The sequence below is a fragment of the Meriones unguiculatus genome, chromosome 2, assembly GCF_030254825.1.
Source record: "Meriones unguiculatus strain TT.TT164.6M chromosome 2, Bangor_MerUng_6.1, whole genome shotgun sequence".
Taxonomy (NCBI): Eukaryota; Metazoa; Chordata; class Mammalia; order Rodentia; family Muridae; genus Meriones; species Meriones unguiculatus.
Genome location: NC_083350.1, coordinates 102,766,385 through 102,785,990, shown reverse-complemented (window position 1 = coordinate 102,785,990; position 19,606 = coordinate 102,766,385). Strand labels below are relative to the sequence as shown.

The 19,606-nt window shown below is 42.7% G+C and overlaps 1 protein-coding gene across 2 annotated transcripts in view; it reads left to right on the top strand.

Annotated features, from left to right (window-relative positions):
* Plxnc1 (plexin C1) overlaps window positions 1-19,606 on the top strand; it is a 149,356-nt gene that overhangs the window by 46,754 nt on the left and 82,996 nt on the right. For both annotated transcript variants that reach the window (XM_021645393.2, XM_060377939.1), the window contains exon 5: window positions 14,803-14,917. In XM_021645393.2, coding sequence (XP_021501068.1) covers window positions 14,803-14,917 — 115 coding nt within the window. The remainder of the gene's footprint in view (window positions 1-14,802; window positions 14,918-19,606) is intronic.

The window sequence follows — 19,606 nt, the reverse complement described above, 5'->3', positions numbered from 1 at the left end:
AAAGGGTCCCTCAGAGAGGGTAAAGCTGGAGCAAGTGCCCACATGGACATCTCATAATAACCTGTGGACTGAGAAGGAGAACAGATTTCAGGCCCCCTCCAGCTTCAGAAACCACTCTACTCGTTCATCCAACAAATATTGAACACCCGCTATGTGTCAGATGCTGTCCTCAACTCTAGGATTGTCAGCACCCCCAGTAAGTTGCAGAGATCCCTACATTCATGCAAGTCCTTTGAATAAGGGATTTGAGTTTCCTGGAGTTGCCATAAGAGAAGTTACCACAGTTAGTGGCCTCAAAACAACACAAATGTATCTCTTGCACTTCTGGAAGGCCTAAGTCTGAAATCAAGATGTCAACAGGGCCAGGGACCCTGTGGAGGCGCTAGTGAACGACCTGCCCTCATGAGTCCCAGCTTCTGGTGGTTCCTGATGCTCCTTGGATCATCGTAGAATAGCTATTTCTGCCTCAAGTCTCACTTGGTCTCCTTCCTTGTATGCATCCAAACCTCTCTCTTCTTTCTCTAGCAAGTCACCAGTTACTGAGGACTCGAATCCCAGGATAATGACATCTTAAGCTCCTTAACTAATTACTCCCTCAAAGCTTGTTTCTAAGGAAGGTGGCACTCTGAGGTTATGGGTGGGCATGACAGTGGCCTCAAAACCAGCAAGGAAATAGCACAGGAGAAGGCAAGCAGTGAAACTGAGAAAGGGAAAGAGGGACGCTGATTAGGAGTTGGGGAAGGTAAGCAGTTTCAAATTTGGGGTCCTGGAAGGCCTTGTTGACTGAAGAAGCATGACCAGCCTTCAGCATCACTGTAATATTTAGTGGAAGGGCCAAAAAGACACTTGGAGACAGAAGATCACTGTACATCTATCTTCCTTCCCTCTTTCTTCCCAGCTGAAGATGTGTCCTTGTGTATATCTCAGGCTTGAAGCCTGTGCGGTGACACTTCTCTATGGTCCAGTGAAACTCTAATGACAGTGATAATGATAATAATGGGATTTGGGGGGTTAGCCCCTCCTCCTTGTGTGAGGACCCCATTGTGCCGACTAATTGTATTGAAGCAAGTAGGACAACTGTCTGTGGGGTGGAAGCAGTGGGGAGCAGAGAGGAATGTGCTGTTCCGGCCTTGGGGCATTCCTGAATGACCCTGGCACAGCCTGAACCTGTGCATCTGGGTTATCATCAATGCTGAAAGGGGCGCAGGGACCTCCCCACACTAGAATGGGGTCTGGGGCCAAGCTGAGTCCCCTGGGTTCTTTATCCCATTTGTTAGCTGCTGGAGGAGCTGTGGGGTAAGCCTACTGTACTGGCTGGTTTTGTGTGTCAAGCTGGAGTCATCAGAGAGGAAGGAGCCTCAGTTGAGGAAATGCCTCCATGAGATCCAGCTGTAAGGCATTTTCTCAATTAGTGATCAATGGAGGAGGGCCCAGCCCATGGTGGACAGACAGTACCATCCCTGGGCTGTCGGTCCTAGGTCCTATAAGGAAGCAGGCTGAGCAAGCCATGGCAAGCAAGCCAGTAAGCAGCATCCTTCCATGGCCTCTGCATCAGCTCCTGCCTCCAGGTTCCAGTCCTGCCTGCTTGAGTTCCTGTCCTGACTTCCTCCAGGGATGGACTATGACTTAAAAGTATAAGCCAAATAAATCCTTTCTTCCCCAATTTGCTTTTGGGCCGTGGTGTTTCCTAGTTAGAAACCCTAACTAGGACACCTGCTTACCACAGGAGCAGAAGATAAGAAGCCCTAAGCTCGTTGAGGGACATGGCTCCACAGATGGCCCCTCAGGCAGTTGGCAGTGGCTGTGCTTACCTTGTTCAGAAGCCAGTTTTTTTTTTTAATAGAAATGTGCAGCTGAGGACCTCAGACCTCAGCATCCCAATGCCAGTACTTATCCACACCATCTCTTTAAGTGATGTTGACTTCCAACAAGTCCCATTAAGAGCGCCCCTTCTAGTAAATATATGTTTTAATGGAATGGAGGTTGTTTTTTCAAATGACCCTATGTGAGGTAGGGCACTTTCCTAAGCATGTATTGATTGGCTTTTTCAAAATTCCTCAAATGTTTTCGCTTGTCTCTATGACCTCATGTTTGTCCTGTTCCCAGCAGCTCCTCCACAGCTAACCACAGCATTCAGATCTGCATCCCAGGGCCTGCCTGCCTGCCAGTCTTAGTTTTTGCTCTTATATCTTCTTGTAATGCTAGACTGTTTGTATTCTGCTATGTAGAGTGTGCACTGTTTCTGATAGGTGAGGTGGGAATTGATACTGTCCTCAAGAGGAAAGGCTACAGTATCATTGCCACCTAGTCAGTTCTAGGGAAATGGGCCCTAAAAGCCTAAAAAGTTCCCCTAGTGACACAGGGAATGTGTAAGATAGAGGTAGAACCCAGACCTTCCTGAGCTAAGAGGCAACATTTTTTCACTTTTATTTCCACACTACCTAGTTTTTCTAATACCTTCCTGACATTCTTGTATAAGGTCTTCCCTGGAATTGAAAAGCGAAAACTTTTAGTATACCCGTCACTCACTGAAGAACTGCATGGAGTGAAGGCCACAAATCCCTTTTGTGTGAGTGTTTCCCTCTGCAAGTGTGTTTTATGTGTGCTAAACAGCTCCAAGTTTCAAGACAAAGACTGATTTTCCACTATGCCAGTTAACAGGCCGACCTAATGAACAAAAATCAATAAAACGACTTAGGCTGGTATCATGGAGACAGGGACAAGAATTTAGTCCCTTTAAATTTTAATTCCTACTCCAGCTCAGCTAACCTTTGTTGAACACCAGAAATGGGCCAGATCCTTTACTAGATTCTGGAGAAAACAAAGATGAACGAGGCTGTGCCCTGGAGAAGCTAAAAAATTAGCGTGGGAAGTAGACAGTCAACCAGTACTCTTAACAGCTGCTGTTTAAGACACAAGGAGACACCCTAAAGCCATTTCTCCCAGGAGATGCAAGAACTGCGAGAGTCCTGCAAGAAGCCTTGGGCTGTACAAGGCTTTGTATACACAAAAACACAGTGGATATTGAACCAATGTAGAGAAGCCATACAAACTGGCATCTGGTCAACCTTTCTGCTCAGATTCCTATCTAATCGTTAGCATTTTGTATTTGTTTAGCTAATTAAGGAACAAAGTTTTCTGACTCTGTCATGTAAATTATTGCTGTCTTAGCTACTGTTCTATTGCCGTAAAAGGACACCCTGACCAAGGCAACTCTCAAAACATTTACTTGGGAGCTTACAGTTTTAGGTGGTTAGTCTATGGTCATTATGGCAGGATACAGACATGCATGGTGCTGGAGCAGGCCCTGAGAACCTTACATCCTGATCCATAGGCAGCAGGCAGAAACAGACAGGGCCTGGTGTGGGTTTTTGAAACCTCAAAGCCTACCCCCAGAGACATACCTTCAACATGGCCACACCACCTAATCCTTCCCAAACAGGTCTACTAACAAGCATTTAAACATATGAGCCTATGGGAGACAGTCTCACTCAAACCACCATCATTTCCCAGTGAAAACAGGTGGGGATTGCTTCCTGATGTGTGTAACTGTTCTTCTAAGTCCTTCAAGATAATGCTTAGCAAGAGCTCAGAGTCAGCGCATCATTCATCCTTATGTAGGCAATTTTCGAAGCACAGTGCCATGCCTATCCAAAACCTTCAGAAGTCTTATAGCAGGAGATTTGTTTAGTTTTATGTAACTTATATTTCCCAAACTTCTTGGGTTGAACATTAACATCTCACTCTGGAAATCCAACAGAGACTGAATTTCCCTATATGGACATGTTCTGGGAAAGCCAACATAGTATCCCTTTGGTACTTACAATGTTCCCACTATGGAAGACTAAAAACTTTGAACAATTTGATATAGTAGAAAGACCATGGGGGCTGTTGCCAGATACCATGCCAACTAACCTCCTTGTGCCTCAGTGTGCTTCTGTTGAACATGGAGGTGGTTACAGTGGTGCCTGTTTCATGAAGGTTAATGAGTTTTCTCCCACTGGTCTTAGAAATAGTGCAAGGTCCATAGCAGTGAAAGGGTGTTGTGGTTTGAACGTGTCTCCCCGCAAAAGCCTATGTTGAAAACCATCCATGACACAACAGTATTGGGAAGTGGGACCTAATGGGAGGTATTTGGGTTCTGAGAGCTCTACACTTGTGGGCTAATGTTAGTTATGAAAGAGACGGGTTGCAATCCTGATTTCCTAGTATTTTGTGCACATACACCTCCTGTGGCATTGCTGCTTTCTGCCATAAGATGATGTTGCAAGATGGCTCTTGATGGATGCACTGGCCTTGGATTTCCTAGCCTTTGAGGCGATAAAAAAATTTCCCGTTCATGACATTCTCTCACAGGGGCACAAAATGGTCTTAGGAGAAGGGCTTCTTGGTTAGCTGTTGTGCTGTCTGTTGTGAGGGTCAGCATGGAGTACTAGATGAAACGGTTTTGTAATGCCATCCTCCTTGGTTCAGTTTCTCCATGTACTAACTGAGCTTTGGGATAGCAATGCAGAGTCTTGTAAAACCCATTTCCCCTGTTAAGTGGGCACAATCATGGTAGCTACTTTATAGGGTTTTTGTATGTATGAGAGAGGAATAAATTAATCAAATCATATGAAAAGACATTGCCTGGCATGCTAGACATTTTTGCCTTAAAAAAAAAAAATCTAGATTCCTGTGTTATTAGCATAGTTTTCTCACGGAAGACTGACTTGCAGATCTAGTGATGAAGATCCAGTTTTTCAGCTTTCTTAGCAAGTTATTTTGGTCTTGTATTTTGGCATTCTCCGCTCCTGACTCTGAGCGCCTTTAATTCAGAGTTTAGTTTGTCACAGCGACTTCCTATTCCCTTTCATTTAATGGAGTCTGACTCCTTCATCTCATGGACTGGCAACTGTAATGAATGTCACCTGACTCTCGAGACCACCTGGTCCCTCCTTTGTGCTCTGTACCTTTCCCAAAGACGAAGACCTGTGTTGCAAATCACTTAGCAAAGGACCTTGGGATGCTCTTGGAACAAACCATCCCCCCTTGAGGATGCAGTTGTCCATGTGCGAGGAGAGAAGCTGGATTGTTGGCTTGTTAAAAGTTTTCTGATATCTTATCAGTATAGGATCTTTGGAACAGGTCACACTCACCCCACATTCAAGCCAATTACCTGATATTTAGTTATCGGATTCCTTCAGGGACTGTCTGCTCTTGGTGAACAATTAGATTAGAGGATGCTGATGAAATTCTAGTGGCAGGAAGTGGGAGTTACATTTCTCAGCTCAGAGTTTCTATTTCAAGGTTGAGTAAGTGGTAAATTTTTTACTGAGGGATTCTAGCCTAATAGAGTCAGATTCTCAAGGTTTTCCCCTCCCCTACCCCAGCCCAGCATATGGATGGGCATTTCACTTACCTGGAAAACTTCAGCTTTCAGGTTCTCAGAAGTGACTCTTCCTGTCCTTTATGTTGGCATGAAAACAATTAATAATTTAAGTCATGCCTATTTAAAAAAATAGAAATGCTATACAAATACAATACAATAATAATAAATTTAAAAGTCGATCCAGTTGGGCACGAGTCCCAGACTACCAACTGAGCAGGAACACAAATAAGTAAAGAAGAGGAAAAACTGCTATATAATGCAAATGGCCGCAATCTCCTTGTTTTCTGTTACTCGTTTATTGCAGATATATAATATCAAGGCTACATTATGGGTAAATAGGTTTTGTGGCCTAACCTGGAAAACCTAAGCACTGGCTTATAATATCATTTATATGGAGGAAATACATTTTATATTATAAACATATGGTTTGCAAGCAGTTTTTGGAGCACAATAGGTTTGCAAGGCTGGGTCCACCAGGGGCTTTAACCTTTAGCAGAGCTAGATGCTTGCTCTGATGATGAAACTCCAAGGCCTCTTAGAATCCCCCAGTGAGGTGATTGTCTCCCAGAACCTCGCTGCGCTTCTCATCTGAAAGATGCCTCACCCCCTATGTTTTTTGGTATCTGAAACCCACTTCCCTGTCTTGTCTCAGCCTAGCCACAAAGTTCTATGGAGACCCCAGGAAGCTGGGCAGCACTCTGAGAGGCCTTATCCTGTGTGCTTTGTAAGATGGTGCTTAGCTTAGGGTCTTAGAAGGCTGTGCAGCTGGTGTGTGTGTGTGTGTGTGCTTCTGATGTTAGGCTTCTGCCATATGACAGCCACGTGAGGCTACGTGCCTCCATGCTGTGTGAACCTATTTCATCCGAGAACAGTGCTTCTCAACCTGTGGCTAGCGGCCCCCTCAAGTGTCAAATGGCAGTTTTACCAGGGTGACCTAAAATCATCAGAAAACACAGATATTAACATTTCAAATCATAAGAATAGCAAAATTACAATGATGGAGTAGCAACAAAGATAAAAATCTTATGGTTGGGGGTCAGCACGACCTGAAGAGCTGTACTGAAGGGTCACAGCGTCAGGAAGGTTGAGAACTGCAGCCCTGGAAAGAGGTTGTGAGAACCAACCTTGAGTGCTCAGAATAGTGCCCAGCTTCAGGACTGTCGCGTCCATGTTCAGGTGGGGTGGTTTTTCAGGGATATTATGGACTACACTGATTTCTGTTTACTTGGGAAGCACACTCACTATAGCAGAGTGCTTTCTGAATTTCACACAGCAAGCTCAGAAGTGTCTGGAAGCTCCCTGTTTGCCACTCGGGGGCTGTGGAGCTGGAACATGTTTACAAATGGGGGAGGTGGTCCATTTTCTTATATATTCAAGTGTCGGTATTAAAGTCTATTATTATTTTGAACAAATTGAGTTCTGTAACACATTTATAGTAAACTGAGAACAGGCGTCTTAAATAGTTGCATCTACTAATTGTTGCCACATGAGTTTTTCACCTAAGGAAAGTTTTTTGTTTTTTTTTTAAACTCTTAATTTAACTTTTTTATTTAACTTTTAATATTAACTTTTTTTTTCTTCAGGAAATATTTTTTTTTTTTGCATTTGGACAGCTTTATGTTCAAATTTCCAAATAGATTTGTATCTCTTATTGACTTTTTATCATGTAGGCATGAGATCTAACTAGAAATAGGAACAAAATAAAATAAAACAGTGCATTAGTCAGGGTTTTCTAGAGGAACAGTGTGTGTGTGTGTGTGTGTGTGTGTGTGTGTGTGTGTGTGTATGAAATCAGCTTCATTGAAATAGTATAACCAATGTCTTATACCTGAGAACCTGGTACCTGCTTGGTCCTTGAGGCTGTGTGTCTCAGCAGTTAGAGTAATCCCACAACAGCTTTCACACAATGGGGAGGCTGAGAACCCAGTGGTTAACTAGTCTACAAGGATGGGCATTTCAACAATCTCTGTTAGGTGCCAAAAACTTGGGAGGTTCATGGAGAGCCCCTAGTCCCCAGTCAACAAAAGCAGCTTGGAAACACTGGTGCTAAAGTCAATGAAGGAATCAGTGGCAGCAGAGGCAGGTGAATTAATTAAGCAGCAAGGGGGGAGACCAAGCAAGCAAAATATCCTTTTGAATTTGGGCTGCTACTAGGAGGTGCCTCCCACATCTAGGGCGGTTCTTCCCAGATCCATCAAGGCAAGCAGGACAAGGCCTCTGGTGAGGCTTTTCACTAAGATGATTCTAATTTTTGACAAGTTGTCATTAAAGCTGACCATCACAGAGAACTATTCTTCTAGCTTTCAAATTGATCCTGTTGTGGTTTAAACTTAACATCTCCTGCAAAGCATGTGTTGTACATGGAGTTGGGGGTTAGGGCCTTGTTGGGGGTGGGCTCTCTTGGTGTGGGGCTGGTTGAGTGTGGGGCCTGTTGGGAGATACTTAGAATAAGGGCTCTGTCATCTGGAATAGATAGATTACGAACAGGCTTGAGGCTGTGAGTTCTGTCTATCGCTCTTGCCTTTTTATTACCCTTCTACACATAGGGAGATGCATCGAAACATCCGAGACCTTCAGCCTTGAACTTCTAGAACTATAAGAAAAAAAAATCAACTGTTCACAAATTACTCAGTCTCCAGTATCCTCTTATAATTATACAAAATGGACTTAGCCCCATAATTGGTACCGAGAAGCAGGGCTGATGATATAATCAATACCTGACAGTGTGGGACTGGCTGGGAACTGGTCATGGGCAGATGTTGGAAGGCTCTGGGGCACTGGGATGGGAAAGGTCCTATTGCAGTGTGAAGGGTGATTCCTTTTTTTAAAAATATTTTTATTTTACAAATATGTTAGTGCCTGCATGTATGTGCACCGTGTGCGTATTTGGTACCCACAGAGTCCAGAAGAAGGGTTTGTATAGCTAACAGCTGGAGTTGTGGGCAAATGTGAGCCACTTAGTGTGGGTACTTGAGCTGAATCCAAGTCCTCTGAAAGGCCAGCAACTGCTCTTAGCCATTCAGCCATTCCTCCAGCCCATCGAGGGTGGTCCTGAGGAAAGCATAGCGATCAGCAATGGGAAGAAAGCCTGAGACTTTTTTAAAAATATTTTTTTAAATAATTTTATACATTCACTTGTATCCCAGCTGTAGCCCTCTCCCTCTTTCCCTCCCAATCCTCCCCTCCCTCCCTCATCTCCTCCCTGCCCCCTTCCAAGTCCACTGAGAGGGGGTGTCCTCCTCTCCTTCCGTCTGGTCCTAGTTTATCAGGTATCTTCAGGATGGTTGCAATGTCCTTATCTGTGGACTGGCAAGGCTGCTCCTCCCTCAGGGTGGAGGGGAAGCTCATGAGTTCATGTCAGAAACAATTCCTGTCCCCCTTACTAGGGAACCCACTTGGATACTGAGCTACCATGGGCTATGTCTGAGCAGGAGTTGTAGGTTATATCTATGCATGGTCCTTGGTAGGATAAACAGTCTCATAGAAAACCCCTGTGCTCATATATATTTGGACCTTGTGGGGTTCCCTGTCCCCTCTAGGATATACTCTGCCGAAGGTTTGGGTATGGGTCTCAGCATCTGCTTTGATACACTGCTAGGTAGAGTCTTTCAGGTGCTTTCTGTGGTAGGCTACTGTCCTGTTACTTGTTTTCTTCTAGTTCCAATGTCCATTCCCTTTGTCTTTCTAGATGAGGATTGATCATCTTACCCCTGGACCTCTTTCTTGTTTATTTCTTTAGGTGTACATATTTCAGTATGTTTATCCTATCTTATAGGTCTATATAAGTGAGGATATACCATGTGTGTCTTTCTCCTCCTGGGATACCTCACTCAGAATGACTTTTTCTAGATCCCACCATTTGCCTGCAAAATTCATGATTTCCTTGTTTTTAATTGCTGAGTAGTATTCCATTGTGTAAAAGTACCACAATTTCTGTATCCATTCCTGTTGATGGACATCTGGGTTGTTTCCAGGTTCTGGCTATTACGAATAAAGTTGCTACAAACAGGTTGAGAAAATGTCCTTGTGTATTTGAACATCTTTTGGGTATATGCCTAGGCATGGTAGAGCTGGATCTTGAGGAAGCACTATTCCTAATTGTCTGAGAAGCGCGAGACTTCTTAGAGATTGCATACATGGCCACGATCAGAATATCTGTAGACATACGGACGGTGAAGGCCTTCTGGTGGGGTCTCAGGTGGAGGTGAGGAGCAAGGATTTAGAAATGGTAATAGAGGCCTTCCGTATCAGTTTCTTTTCTGTCACTGTGCATGATCAAAAGCAACTAAAGAAAGGATATTTTAGCTTCTGGTTCCAGAGGGATAGAGTCCACCATGGCTGGGAATGCATGACGTGGAGGCAGGAGAAGGGAGGTGTGCGGTCATGTGTGATCTGCACACCTGCATAGCCTTCCAGGTGAGGCTGCAAACCCTCAAACCATCTCCCCGTGACACATTTCCTGCAACAAGGCTCTACTTCCTAAATGACATCTCCAAACAGTGCCACCAACTGGTGACCAAGTGTTCAAATACATGAGCCTATGAGGGACGTTTCTCATTCACACCGCCACCCACTGTCTTAGTTAACAGCTGCAAAGGGGTTAGTGGGACTGTGACCATGTCCTACGTCTTTGTGACAGACACATCTAAGGTCTCTAGTGGAGGGATTTCTAAACTAAATATAAAAGGATCTATGTGATTACTTTTTATTGAATATAGTAAGATGTGAAAGAATAAAATAATTTAAATATAGAGTCTTAATTTAAAAGAGGAGTGGAGAGAAAGTTTTGGGAAACTCTTAGCTGGTCATACAAAGGATGAAGAGGCACTTTTAAAGTATAAAATTAGGGATGTGACCAAGGACCATTTACTAGAAATTAACCATAGGTAGAAGGCAACCAGGTTCTAGTCCTCAAGAATAACAGGAGCATAACCTCGAAAACTTCCTTTAATGCATGTTGGATCCTTCAGGGAAAAGCTTCCAGAGAGGTTCCCTAAGGCCCCCAGTGTTCACTTGACAGGTTTTGGAATTCTGCTTCTTGTGTTCTCCTTGGCCATCCAAGCTGTAACTCAGGCATGCCTAGCTACAGTGTGGACTGACATTCTGGAGGGTACAGAGGGTAGCAGACCACGGTAGCATCTACTCGGTACCAGGTTTATAGCTATGGAGAGTTCATGAACTAGGAGGCTGTGATGGCCTCCGTCTGCATTCAAAAGGCCATCACAGACAGCCCTGGAACCCATGAGAAACTTGCTACAGGGACAAAGGGAGTGTGTCTAGGGTCTCTATTATAGCAGTGTCCAGAAAGTCATGGGATTGGGGTAGTTTCAGAGACCCCAAAATTATACCACTACCAAACCTCTTCAGCTGCAGGTTCAAGACCTAACTTATGAGCTGCTAAGGGGACTGAGCCCATCCTAACCCTAGAGGCAGAGCAGCCTGAGTGCTTGGGGACCCTGTGCCAGGATGTAGCTCATGGACTTAAAGGAGATTATTCTGGAGCCTGAAGATTTAATGTTCTCTACCTTGTTGGGCTGTAGACTTACATGGAACCAGTTATGCATCTCTTGGTGCTTAGTTCTTGTTATGGAATGAGAATGTCTGTCTGGCTGTCTCACCGTTGTATTTTGGGAGCACATGCCATATTTAATTTCAACATCTCACAGCTGAAGATGAATTTTTCTCAGGATGTATCACATACCTAGGGTCACTTTAGGCATGAGTCTAGATTTTGAGTTCGTATTGGGCCAGCTAAGCCATTTAGGGCTGTTGAAATAGAAAGGAATTTCTAACCTGGTTTTCATGTGAGAAGGACATGAAGTTTTAGGGCTAGATGTGGCATGCTGTGGCCTGAATATGTCCTTCTCAAAAGCATGTTGGAAACTTAAACCCTTGTGCAGCCGTGTTGAGGGGTGAGGTTGAGATTAGTGAGGCACATCTAGGTGAAGAGAGTTCCACCCTTGTGATGCTTACAGCCATTGTGAAAGGAAAAGGATGGAGACATGGATTCAATGTCTCTTCTGGCATTCTATTACCATCCTACTTTCTTCCATGGAATGACATAGCCAGAGGCACCTTGCCAGAGTCAAGCTCCCAGTCTGGGCTATCCCACCATCTTAAAAAAAATGTATAACTCTATTCTTTGTAAATGAACAGGTCTGGGGGGTGGTCTGTGAACGCTGCATAAAATGTACTAAGGAAGAGCCTTAGAAGAGGGGACAAGTGAACTAGAATAAGCAAAGAGCCCAAATACACACCTCGGACGTTTTCTCCAAGATACACACTCAGGCTAAGATGGCTCCAATTTCCCTCCTATCCAAAATGGCCTGGCAAAAAAATGGAAGCGAGGCCAGTTAACTAACCTAGGAATGTAGCTTAGTACAAGGCTTGCTTGTAATTCTAGCACTTGGGAGATGGAGACAGAAGGATCAGAGGTTTCAGGTCATCTTTAGCCTACTACATTGTGACTTTTGAGGCCGCCTTGGTCTACTTGAGGCCCTGTGGTGGTGGGGGGCAGGAAGAGAGGGAGAACCTGCCCATCAAGGGTGGTAGGCGTGGCCCACTAGGGGCTGAGCCTCAGCAAATGCCTAAACAATGATATTTTCCTGTCATGCCGGGGATGGCTTGAGGATTTATTCATTTGGCTATTTCCTCGATTGAGCCACAAGAATAAGAGTAATTTTCAAAAGAAATCATCTCAAAGCCCCTGGTTTTGTTTACGAAGATGTGTGAACTCTAAGCTGTGTTTTCCCTCCTTGAGAGATGTGACTGTGTGGGCAGTGTGCTGGAGAGAAGATTCTACAATCTGCAATATTTGAGAAGTAATAAGAAGCTGTTGTTGGTTGACCATCTGGTTACGCACTCTTGGTGTTGTGGTTTGCTTTTTATTTTTATTTTATTGGCTGGGGAGATGGCTCAGCAGTTAAAGAGCACTGATTGCTCTTCCAGGGGACATGGGTTCAATTCCCAGCACCCACGTGGTAGCCCACAACTTTCTGTAACCCCGAGAGCTGACACCCTCACGCAGACATACATGCAGGCTAAACACCAATAGACATAAATTAAAAATAAAATTTAAAGTATTATGTTATTTTTCAGCTGCCAGAAAGAAGAGTGAATGACAAGGATCAAGTTTTAAAAATTCAGAAATGGCTTTCCTATACAAACAAAGAATGTATGTTTAGATGTATAACACCGTTAGGTTTTGTTTCTTGGGGAGTAGAAACTGAGCAGACCATTATATATGTTGTCTTGTTTCCTTTTTCAAAATAAATAAATAAATAAACTAACCTTAACTCTTAATTTGATCTTCAGCTACAAACTGTTAGTTTATGCAAAAATTAGTCTCTTTGCTGGAAAGAGGAGTCAAACATGAATCACCACTCTAGAAAGAAAATTCACCAGGAGAACAGACCTATAGAGATTTCATATTTCATCCATCCATTCAAAAATATTTATCGAAACCTGAGTATTTGCATCTTGTGCTGGCAGACGCTGAGGGATTTGCTAAAGAAACATCGAGACGCCCTCGCTCCCTTCCAGGGGCTTAGTGCTTTCTCAGGGAGAAATGGCACGGACATAAGAAACAGTTAAGTTGTAATTCAAGGCAGCATATGATTAAATACCAAAGTGTGTGGTTCCAACAAGAAATGCTATAGTTCAGAAAAGGGAGTCATAAGTCTGTGGCATGATAGGTTTTCTTCTGCCTACAAATTGGCAAATTGTAGCACTATTTGTATGAAATATTTTACACTTGTTTTTTTGGCAGCCTTAGGCCTTGACTCCCAGTCAGCATTAAGAGGCTGCAAAAATATTTGTACTCCGGTCTCTGTGGAATTGGCTTAATTTTTCTCCCCTTATTTCTTATAGGCAGAGGCAGTGCCCTGATACAAACCGGAGGGCCCAGGAGAGGCAGGGAGTTTTTGACAGTCATGATCTTTTTCAGATACAAATAAGGAACCAGCCTTGCCACTCTCTGCTCCAGAGCTGCAGAGCTGGCAAACTCCCTCTGACATTGAGAGGGGTTTAATTTGAACTTAACGTCCGTGACGGGCGACTGAGCCATCATGGGTCAGATAGATTTATGGCCTTGGAGAATCGCTAATGAAAACCCCTTTGGTTATAAAGTTGGAGAAGAACTGACACAGATGTAGGGGGAGTCGGGACACATGTGCGCTCCTGGGGAGCCCAGATCTGTGGCAGGTGACAGGCTAAGAGTACGTGGGGATGGTGGTTAGTGAAACTCACCAACTTCCTGTTCTGTATTTGTCATATTCAAATGAGCGCAGAACTCAAAGAGAAGCCCCAGGCCTAAATTGTTAACAACTGAAAAGACAAAGAAGAGGAAGAAAAAAGAAATAGAATCTTTTGAAGTCCATTCACAACTGCGCCGCCCCCTCAGTGACTGCTGTCACCGGTCAGATGTGTCGGAGGCTTGTGAATGAGGAGCTTTTGGTGTTCTTTAAAACTCAAGATTGTTCACTCAAGCTCACCTTCATTTTAGTCTCTGCCTGGAGGTGGTGCAGTATAGTACCTCAGGCTACTCCATGTTATTCCCTGGAATTTCTGCATGGTACGGCGCCATCTGAAGATAATGTTGGTACGTGGTGTTCATTTTCCTCATTAGGTTGGTGGCCCATCTGGTAAGTTAATGTGACCTAGAGTGACCACCGACACATCAAGGAAGCCAGCGACCCCAGCTTGAGAGCATCTATTTATCAGTACGTGGCCCTGGCCACATCATAAGATTTATTTGGGGCATCCTCGGAGCTAGCTGACCTGGGAAAGTGGCCTTGCAAAATGTTTTGCTCGTATCTTTTGATATAATTTGGTATCTGTCTAAATAAATGTTCTGGAGCAGATGGTTGCGGAATGTCTTATCATATTCTTGGGCAGACTCTGCCCTTGAAATGTTTTCATTTAATCAGCATGTCACAAAGCACAAAGCAGTAGCTTTATTGTTATTTTTTTTTAAAAAACACAAAATGAATCACTCAATAGGTTGGTATCCTGGTTAATGCATTGCAAACCTAAAATGTATACAAAAATGTGAACCTTTTTGGGGCTGCTCTTATGAGGACTTTCTCCATGGGGACTCTTTACTTTTGAAACCATGAGAAAATATGGTTTGGGTGGAAGTATTTGACAATGTTGTGTTGAGAGATAGTTCAGGAGTCTAAGTTCAACGTGTTGTCAACATTTGTCCTCTGTTCCTTAGACCTGAGGAAACACACACACGCACACACACACACATTTCTGCTATTTCTTGCTTTTCATGATTTTAATGTCTAATCCCTATTCTCATTCAAAATCAATATGCCACTTTAGAAAGTGTTTTGTACTGCTGATCATGAGAAAATTGTAATTAATGAACGTGCGTAGGGCTGCTGGCTTATCCACTGCTGGGTTTTGTTCTGATTTTGTTTTTTTAGGTGCACTTTTCGAGAAGACTGCACACAGGCAGGGAGCCTTGAAAACTGGCTGGATGTTTCATCTGGACCGAAAAAATGCCCTAAAATTCAGATAATTCGAAGCCTCAGAGAGAGGGTAAGAGGAAACCATTTTATTTATCTTCATGATATTGTTTTCTACGATACAGCTTCCTTCTGGATAGAAAGAAACTCTTTCAACAATGAAATCGGCTTAGTGACAGGACTTCACTCATTCTGTTGGTGACTGGTGAGGGCCTGCCAGATGCCGTCCATCTGCGAAGTGCCAAGGATGCAGTCATAAACTGGTCACGGCACAGCCCACCTTATGGAGCTTGCTACCTTTCGAGGTAAAGCTGACCTTTAGTAGTTGAAAACAAAGAGATTTTTTTTGTTTGTTTGTTTTTTGATTTTTTTTTTTTTTGATGTAGCAGAAATACACCTTGATTTTAAAAATACGTTCAGACTTCGGGTTAAGCAGATCCCTGAGTTGGGGATCTCTGTGAAATTTTATTTTATTGACCAGCCAGTTTTTATACCATGGTGTTCAGTCTTTGAACAACTCCCTGTGCAGGAGGACATACCAACATGAGCCAGTCCCTTGGAAGGCTCTCGATGTAGCGTGAGAGGAAGGGTGCTGTGGGCAAATGGCAGCAGAGCACTCACTGATACACCTGCCCTGAGAGGAATAGTTTTTGGTGTGGTGCCATAAGAAGGCATTTTCTCCCTAATCATGGCTCTTGTGTGATGAATAATTGGGCAGAGTCCCCGTCAGCAGCCGGTTGACCTGTCTGTTGCACTCACCGTGTTTTATTTGAATGCCACATTAACAAGGAAATGAGCCACTTTCTCTTCTCACTTTGCCATTTCAAATAGCAAGAACCACGCCACTTAAGATGATTTAACATTTAATAAAGGGAAGCCAGAGCATTTAATGAGTGATAAATAATAAAAGAACCAAGCTTTCAAGTCACAACCGATCAGAACTCATGGATTGAAAGTTACTTGCTATTGTCACTTTCTGCTCTTTTCTGGAGTGAGTGTGGTTTCCAAAACTCCAGAAAAACTGCTGCCAGCTCCATTCCGGGGGTTGGGGGGTCAGAGTAAGTTAAGTTCAGCCGTCCAGACACAGCTGTAGTCAATTTCTTCTCTTATTGGTCTGGAAAAAAAAAAAAAACAGCTGGGTTTGATGCTAAGTATTAGGCAGAAAGCATTAAGGTAGTTTAATATTCCCAGGACTCTGATAAATGGTTAAGATCATGCAAGGTGTTTTCCCTTCGTCATCAAAACAACCCTTACTGGTGATAATATCCCTTAGCATAGTAAGGAGAAAGTAGCTTTTAAGTGCTGTTTATATAATTAGCTTACCTACATAGGGGTGATATAACCAAATCACCATGTACATGTCATCTGGAACATTTCAGACCATGCTTAGACCCAGTCAGGAGTAGTAGGGCACACGTATAATCCCAATACTGAAGAGGAAGAAGCAGGGGAATCTCTGTGAGTTAGAGACCAGCCCAGTTTCCATAATAAGGTTCAGGCCAGCTAGGACTCCATAATATGGCCCTGTCTCAAACAAAACAACGCCAAAAAAGCTTGCACACAAACAGCCACTAGTTCTTTCGTCCCCACTGTGGCTTAACACTGGCCCTATCAGTCTCCCCACACAGTCATTGCATCGTTGTCCACAAACTGAAGAATTTAGTTAATGTCTTAAATTTACATTTTATTATTTTATGTGCACCTGTGCATGCCACAGCATGTGTACGGTCAGAGGACTAGTGGAGTGGGCTCTCTTCTTCCACTATGTGGGTCCTGGGGATCCAATTCAGGTTACCAGCTTGATCACAAGCGCCTTTACCTGTTGAGCCATGTCACCAGCCCAATAATTTGGTAATTTCACTTCAGCGATTCTTTGAAACTATCTCTGGACTCCTCCTCCTCCCAACCAAGCTGTCTCAGGGACTGAGCCCAGACCTTACACATGCCAAAGGCAAGCCCTCTACCACTGAGGTACTCCTGGTTTTGGATTGATTTTCTTAATAGTATTGATAAGACTTAACCTCTCTTTCTTTCTCTTCCCTTCTCCATCTCTCCCTCCTTTATTCTCCCTCCCTTCTTTACTACTCAGCCATATTTCCAGACCTGACTCTTCTTGATCATGTCATTTCAAACTATTTCTTATTCCATGGCCATCTGTGACTTACCTGAAAGCCTCAGGTCATTGTTTCAGTAATACCCAACCTAAAGAGATGGCAGTTTGTAGTTGTCCCCAATGCAATCCATTAGCTAAGGTCAAAGAGTGTTTGCTAGCTGTCCATCAAAGGACTGGTAACATTCTAGTACCTTTGCAGGTACAGAGAAAGAAAACATATATTATAGGACCTTGGTTCGTAAGAAGCATTGTTTCTTTATAGAAAATAGCTAGAGAATAGGATAGCTTCATCTTCGCCGAGGAATCATGATTAAGAGAATAAATTAGAGAAGCCCCTGTTAGTCTAGGAGGGATTTTTTCCGAGATTTTTGTTGAGCAAAGGCAGCAAGAAACAGAGCATGGCCTGCTACTGAGTGGAAATGTCCTGTTTGTACATGTGTCTCTGCATGATTATTTGAGCATAGTGTTAGTCAGGTTCCCTAAAAAACATAATTTAGAGGGAGAGAGGTAAGGAGGAAGGGAGAGAGATATTTGTGTATGTGTGTGTGCAATGACTATGTATATAATATATACATATATAATTGGTATATATGTGCTATTAGGATGGTTTATGGGATGTGGTCTGAGTAGTTTCAAAATGGATGTCGCTCAACCAAAAGAACAAGGATCAGTAAATGAGACTCCTTCTATGTCCTTTCACGGGGACTGCCGTGAGGAGATGTGGCTCAGATTTAAGGAGGGTCTTCTGACCTCAAATCCAAGCAAGAAGACCTTTACCAGGGTACCCAGCCACTTGGGTTTTAGTTGATTACAGATGCAGTCAAGTTGACAACCAAGATCAGCTATCACAAGCACAGAGATTAGTGTGGAGGCATTCATGTATGGTTGTGAGTGTGTCTTTCCCAGTTGAATGACTAGGGTAATGGAGAAGGAAGGCAAGTAAAACCCAACTTGTGTCATCATGTAGACATGGTCTCACTGTTGCATCATACATGCAATAAATAAGAACAATGCAAAACAAAGATAAAGAGAGTCAGCGTTAAGCGAAAATGGCCTAACAATAAAAATATGACAGATCTAGGAATACAGAGCATTTTTTTCACAATGCAGCCTCGTGCCTGAAGGAAAGGTGGTAGAGAGACTCTTGCACAAAGCAGAACTGAAATTCTACCAGCACCAATTCTGTCAACAGTTTCTCTTTTCCAATGGTACAAGAAACAAGTAATATAAATAATTTGGGATGAAATACAGAAAAACAGAACTGTTTGCTAATCCTAAATTGTTGCATGTATTCTAAATATATTCATTTTTAGAAACGCTCAAGGGTTGCAGTATGTAAGTTGGTAAGCGTGAGTGTGATGCCGGTCTGGTCCCCAGGATCCCCTGAATTTAAAAATATCAAAATTATGCAAATGAATAAATCTAATTACAGATGTTCAATTAATACTCAGATACCAACAGTCACACTGTGTGCCAGCTAAACAAACTTTTTAACTCCACTCATTGAAAAAACAATTACTTATACAAAGCAACACAAGTATTCAGGGACAAACTTCAGAAGCAACGTGCATTCCCGGTATTTAAAAATCACTTTCCCTAAGAGACACTTGTTGGAGACAGCCAGCAAAAATAGGATGTTTCTTTGGTAGATCTGCAACAGCTTGCCTCAGCCATTTTTTTTCTGATGGTAACTAGGTGGCAGAACAGTGGTCTCTTAAACCTGTATATAATTTGTCGTAGTAGAACCTGGTCAATTAAAAACCTAAGTGTAAGTAAACATGTAGAAGATATCTGTTTGGAAAGCAGGAAAAACATCTATGTATATCCATAAACATTCCATGTTTCTTAGGGAAAGTTACTTCTGCAACTTATTTTTCTAGCTTTTGAAATGAGTAGGGATTTTTTTTTAATTAATACTGTTTTTTTTTTATCTGGAATAATATGAGCTGATTTAGAATACCTAAAATCTGTATTTTTTAAAAAGTGTATTTAGGCATGACTACTGCCATTTAATTGTAAACAAGTACGCCATTACACAAATGTATTGTATGTTTGTACAGTGTGTATGCAATGTTGGATGGATGGCAACAGTAATTCTCAATCTGTTCTGATTTTAAAATAGTGATACAGACTACAACTCAGAAACAAATATAAAAATTTTAAGGATCGTATGTTATAAAATAAAAAGAAGTAGAAAAATTTTATTAAAAACAATGACTTAAAAACTATGGAAACATTTACTTCATAACTCATGTTGAATGTAAACGTATAATTTAGGGTTGGTGAGATGGCTCAGCAGTTAGAGCCCTTGCTGCTCTTCCAGAGGACCAAAACTCAACACCTACACTGAGTGGCACAAATCACCTGTAACTCCAGTTCCAGGGGATCTGACACTGTCTTCTGGCTTCCATAGGTAGCCCCTCCCCACATGTCATACATTCATGCTGTCTCTCACACACGTCCACGAAAATAAGAAAACAAAATCTTAAAACTATAAGGAAAATCTAGGATAATTAAGTAATTTACATAAAAATGTAAAAATCACAGAAATCGGAATCAAACATCACATAATTTGGAAGTAGGGTAATTTTCTTGGCTCTGAAGTCTGTAGTGACAGAAGAAAAACATTCATACAATCAGTTTACTTTA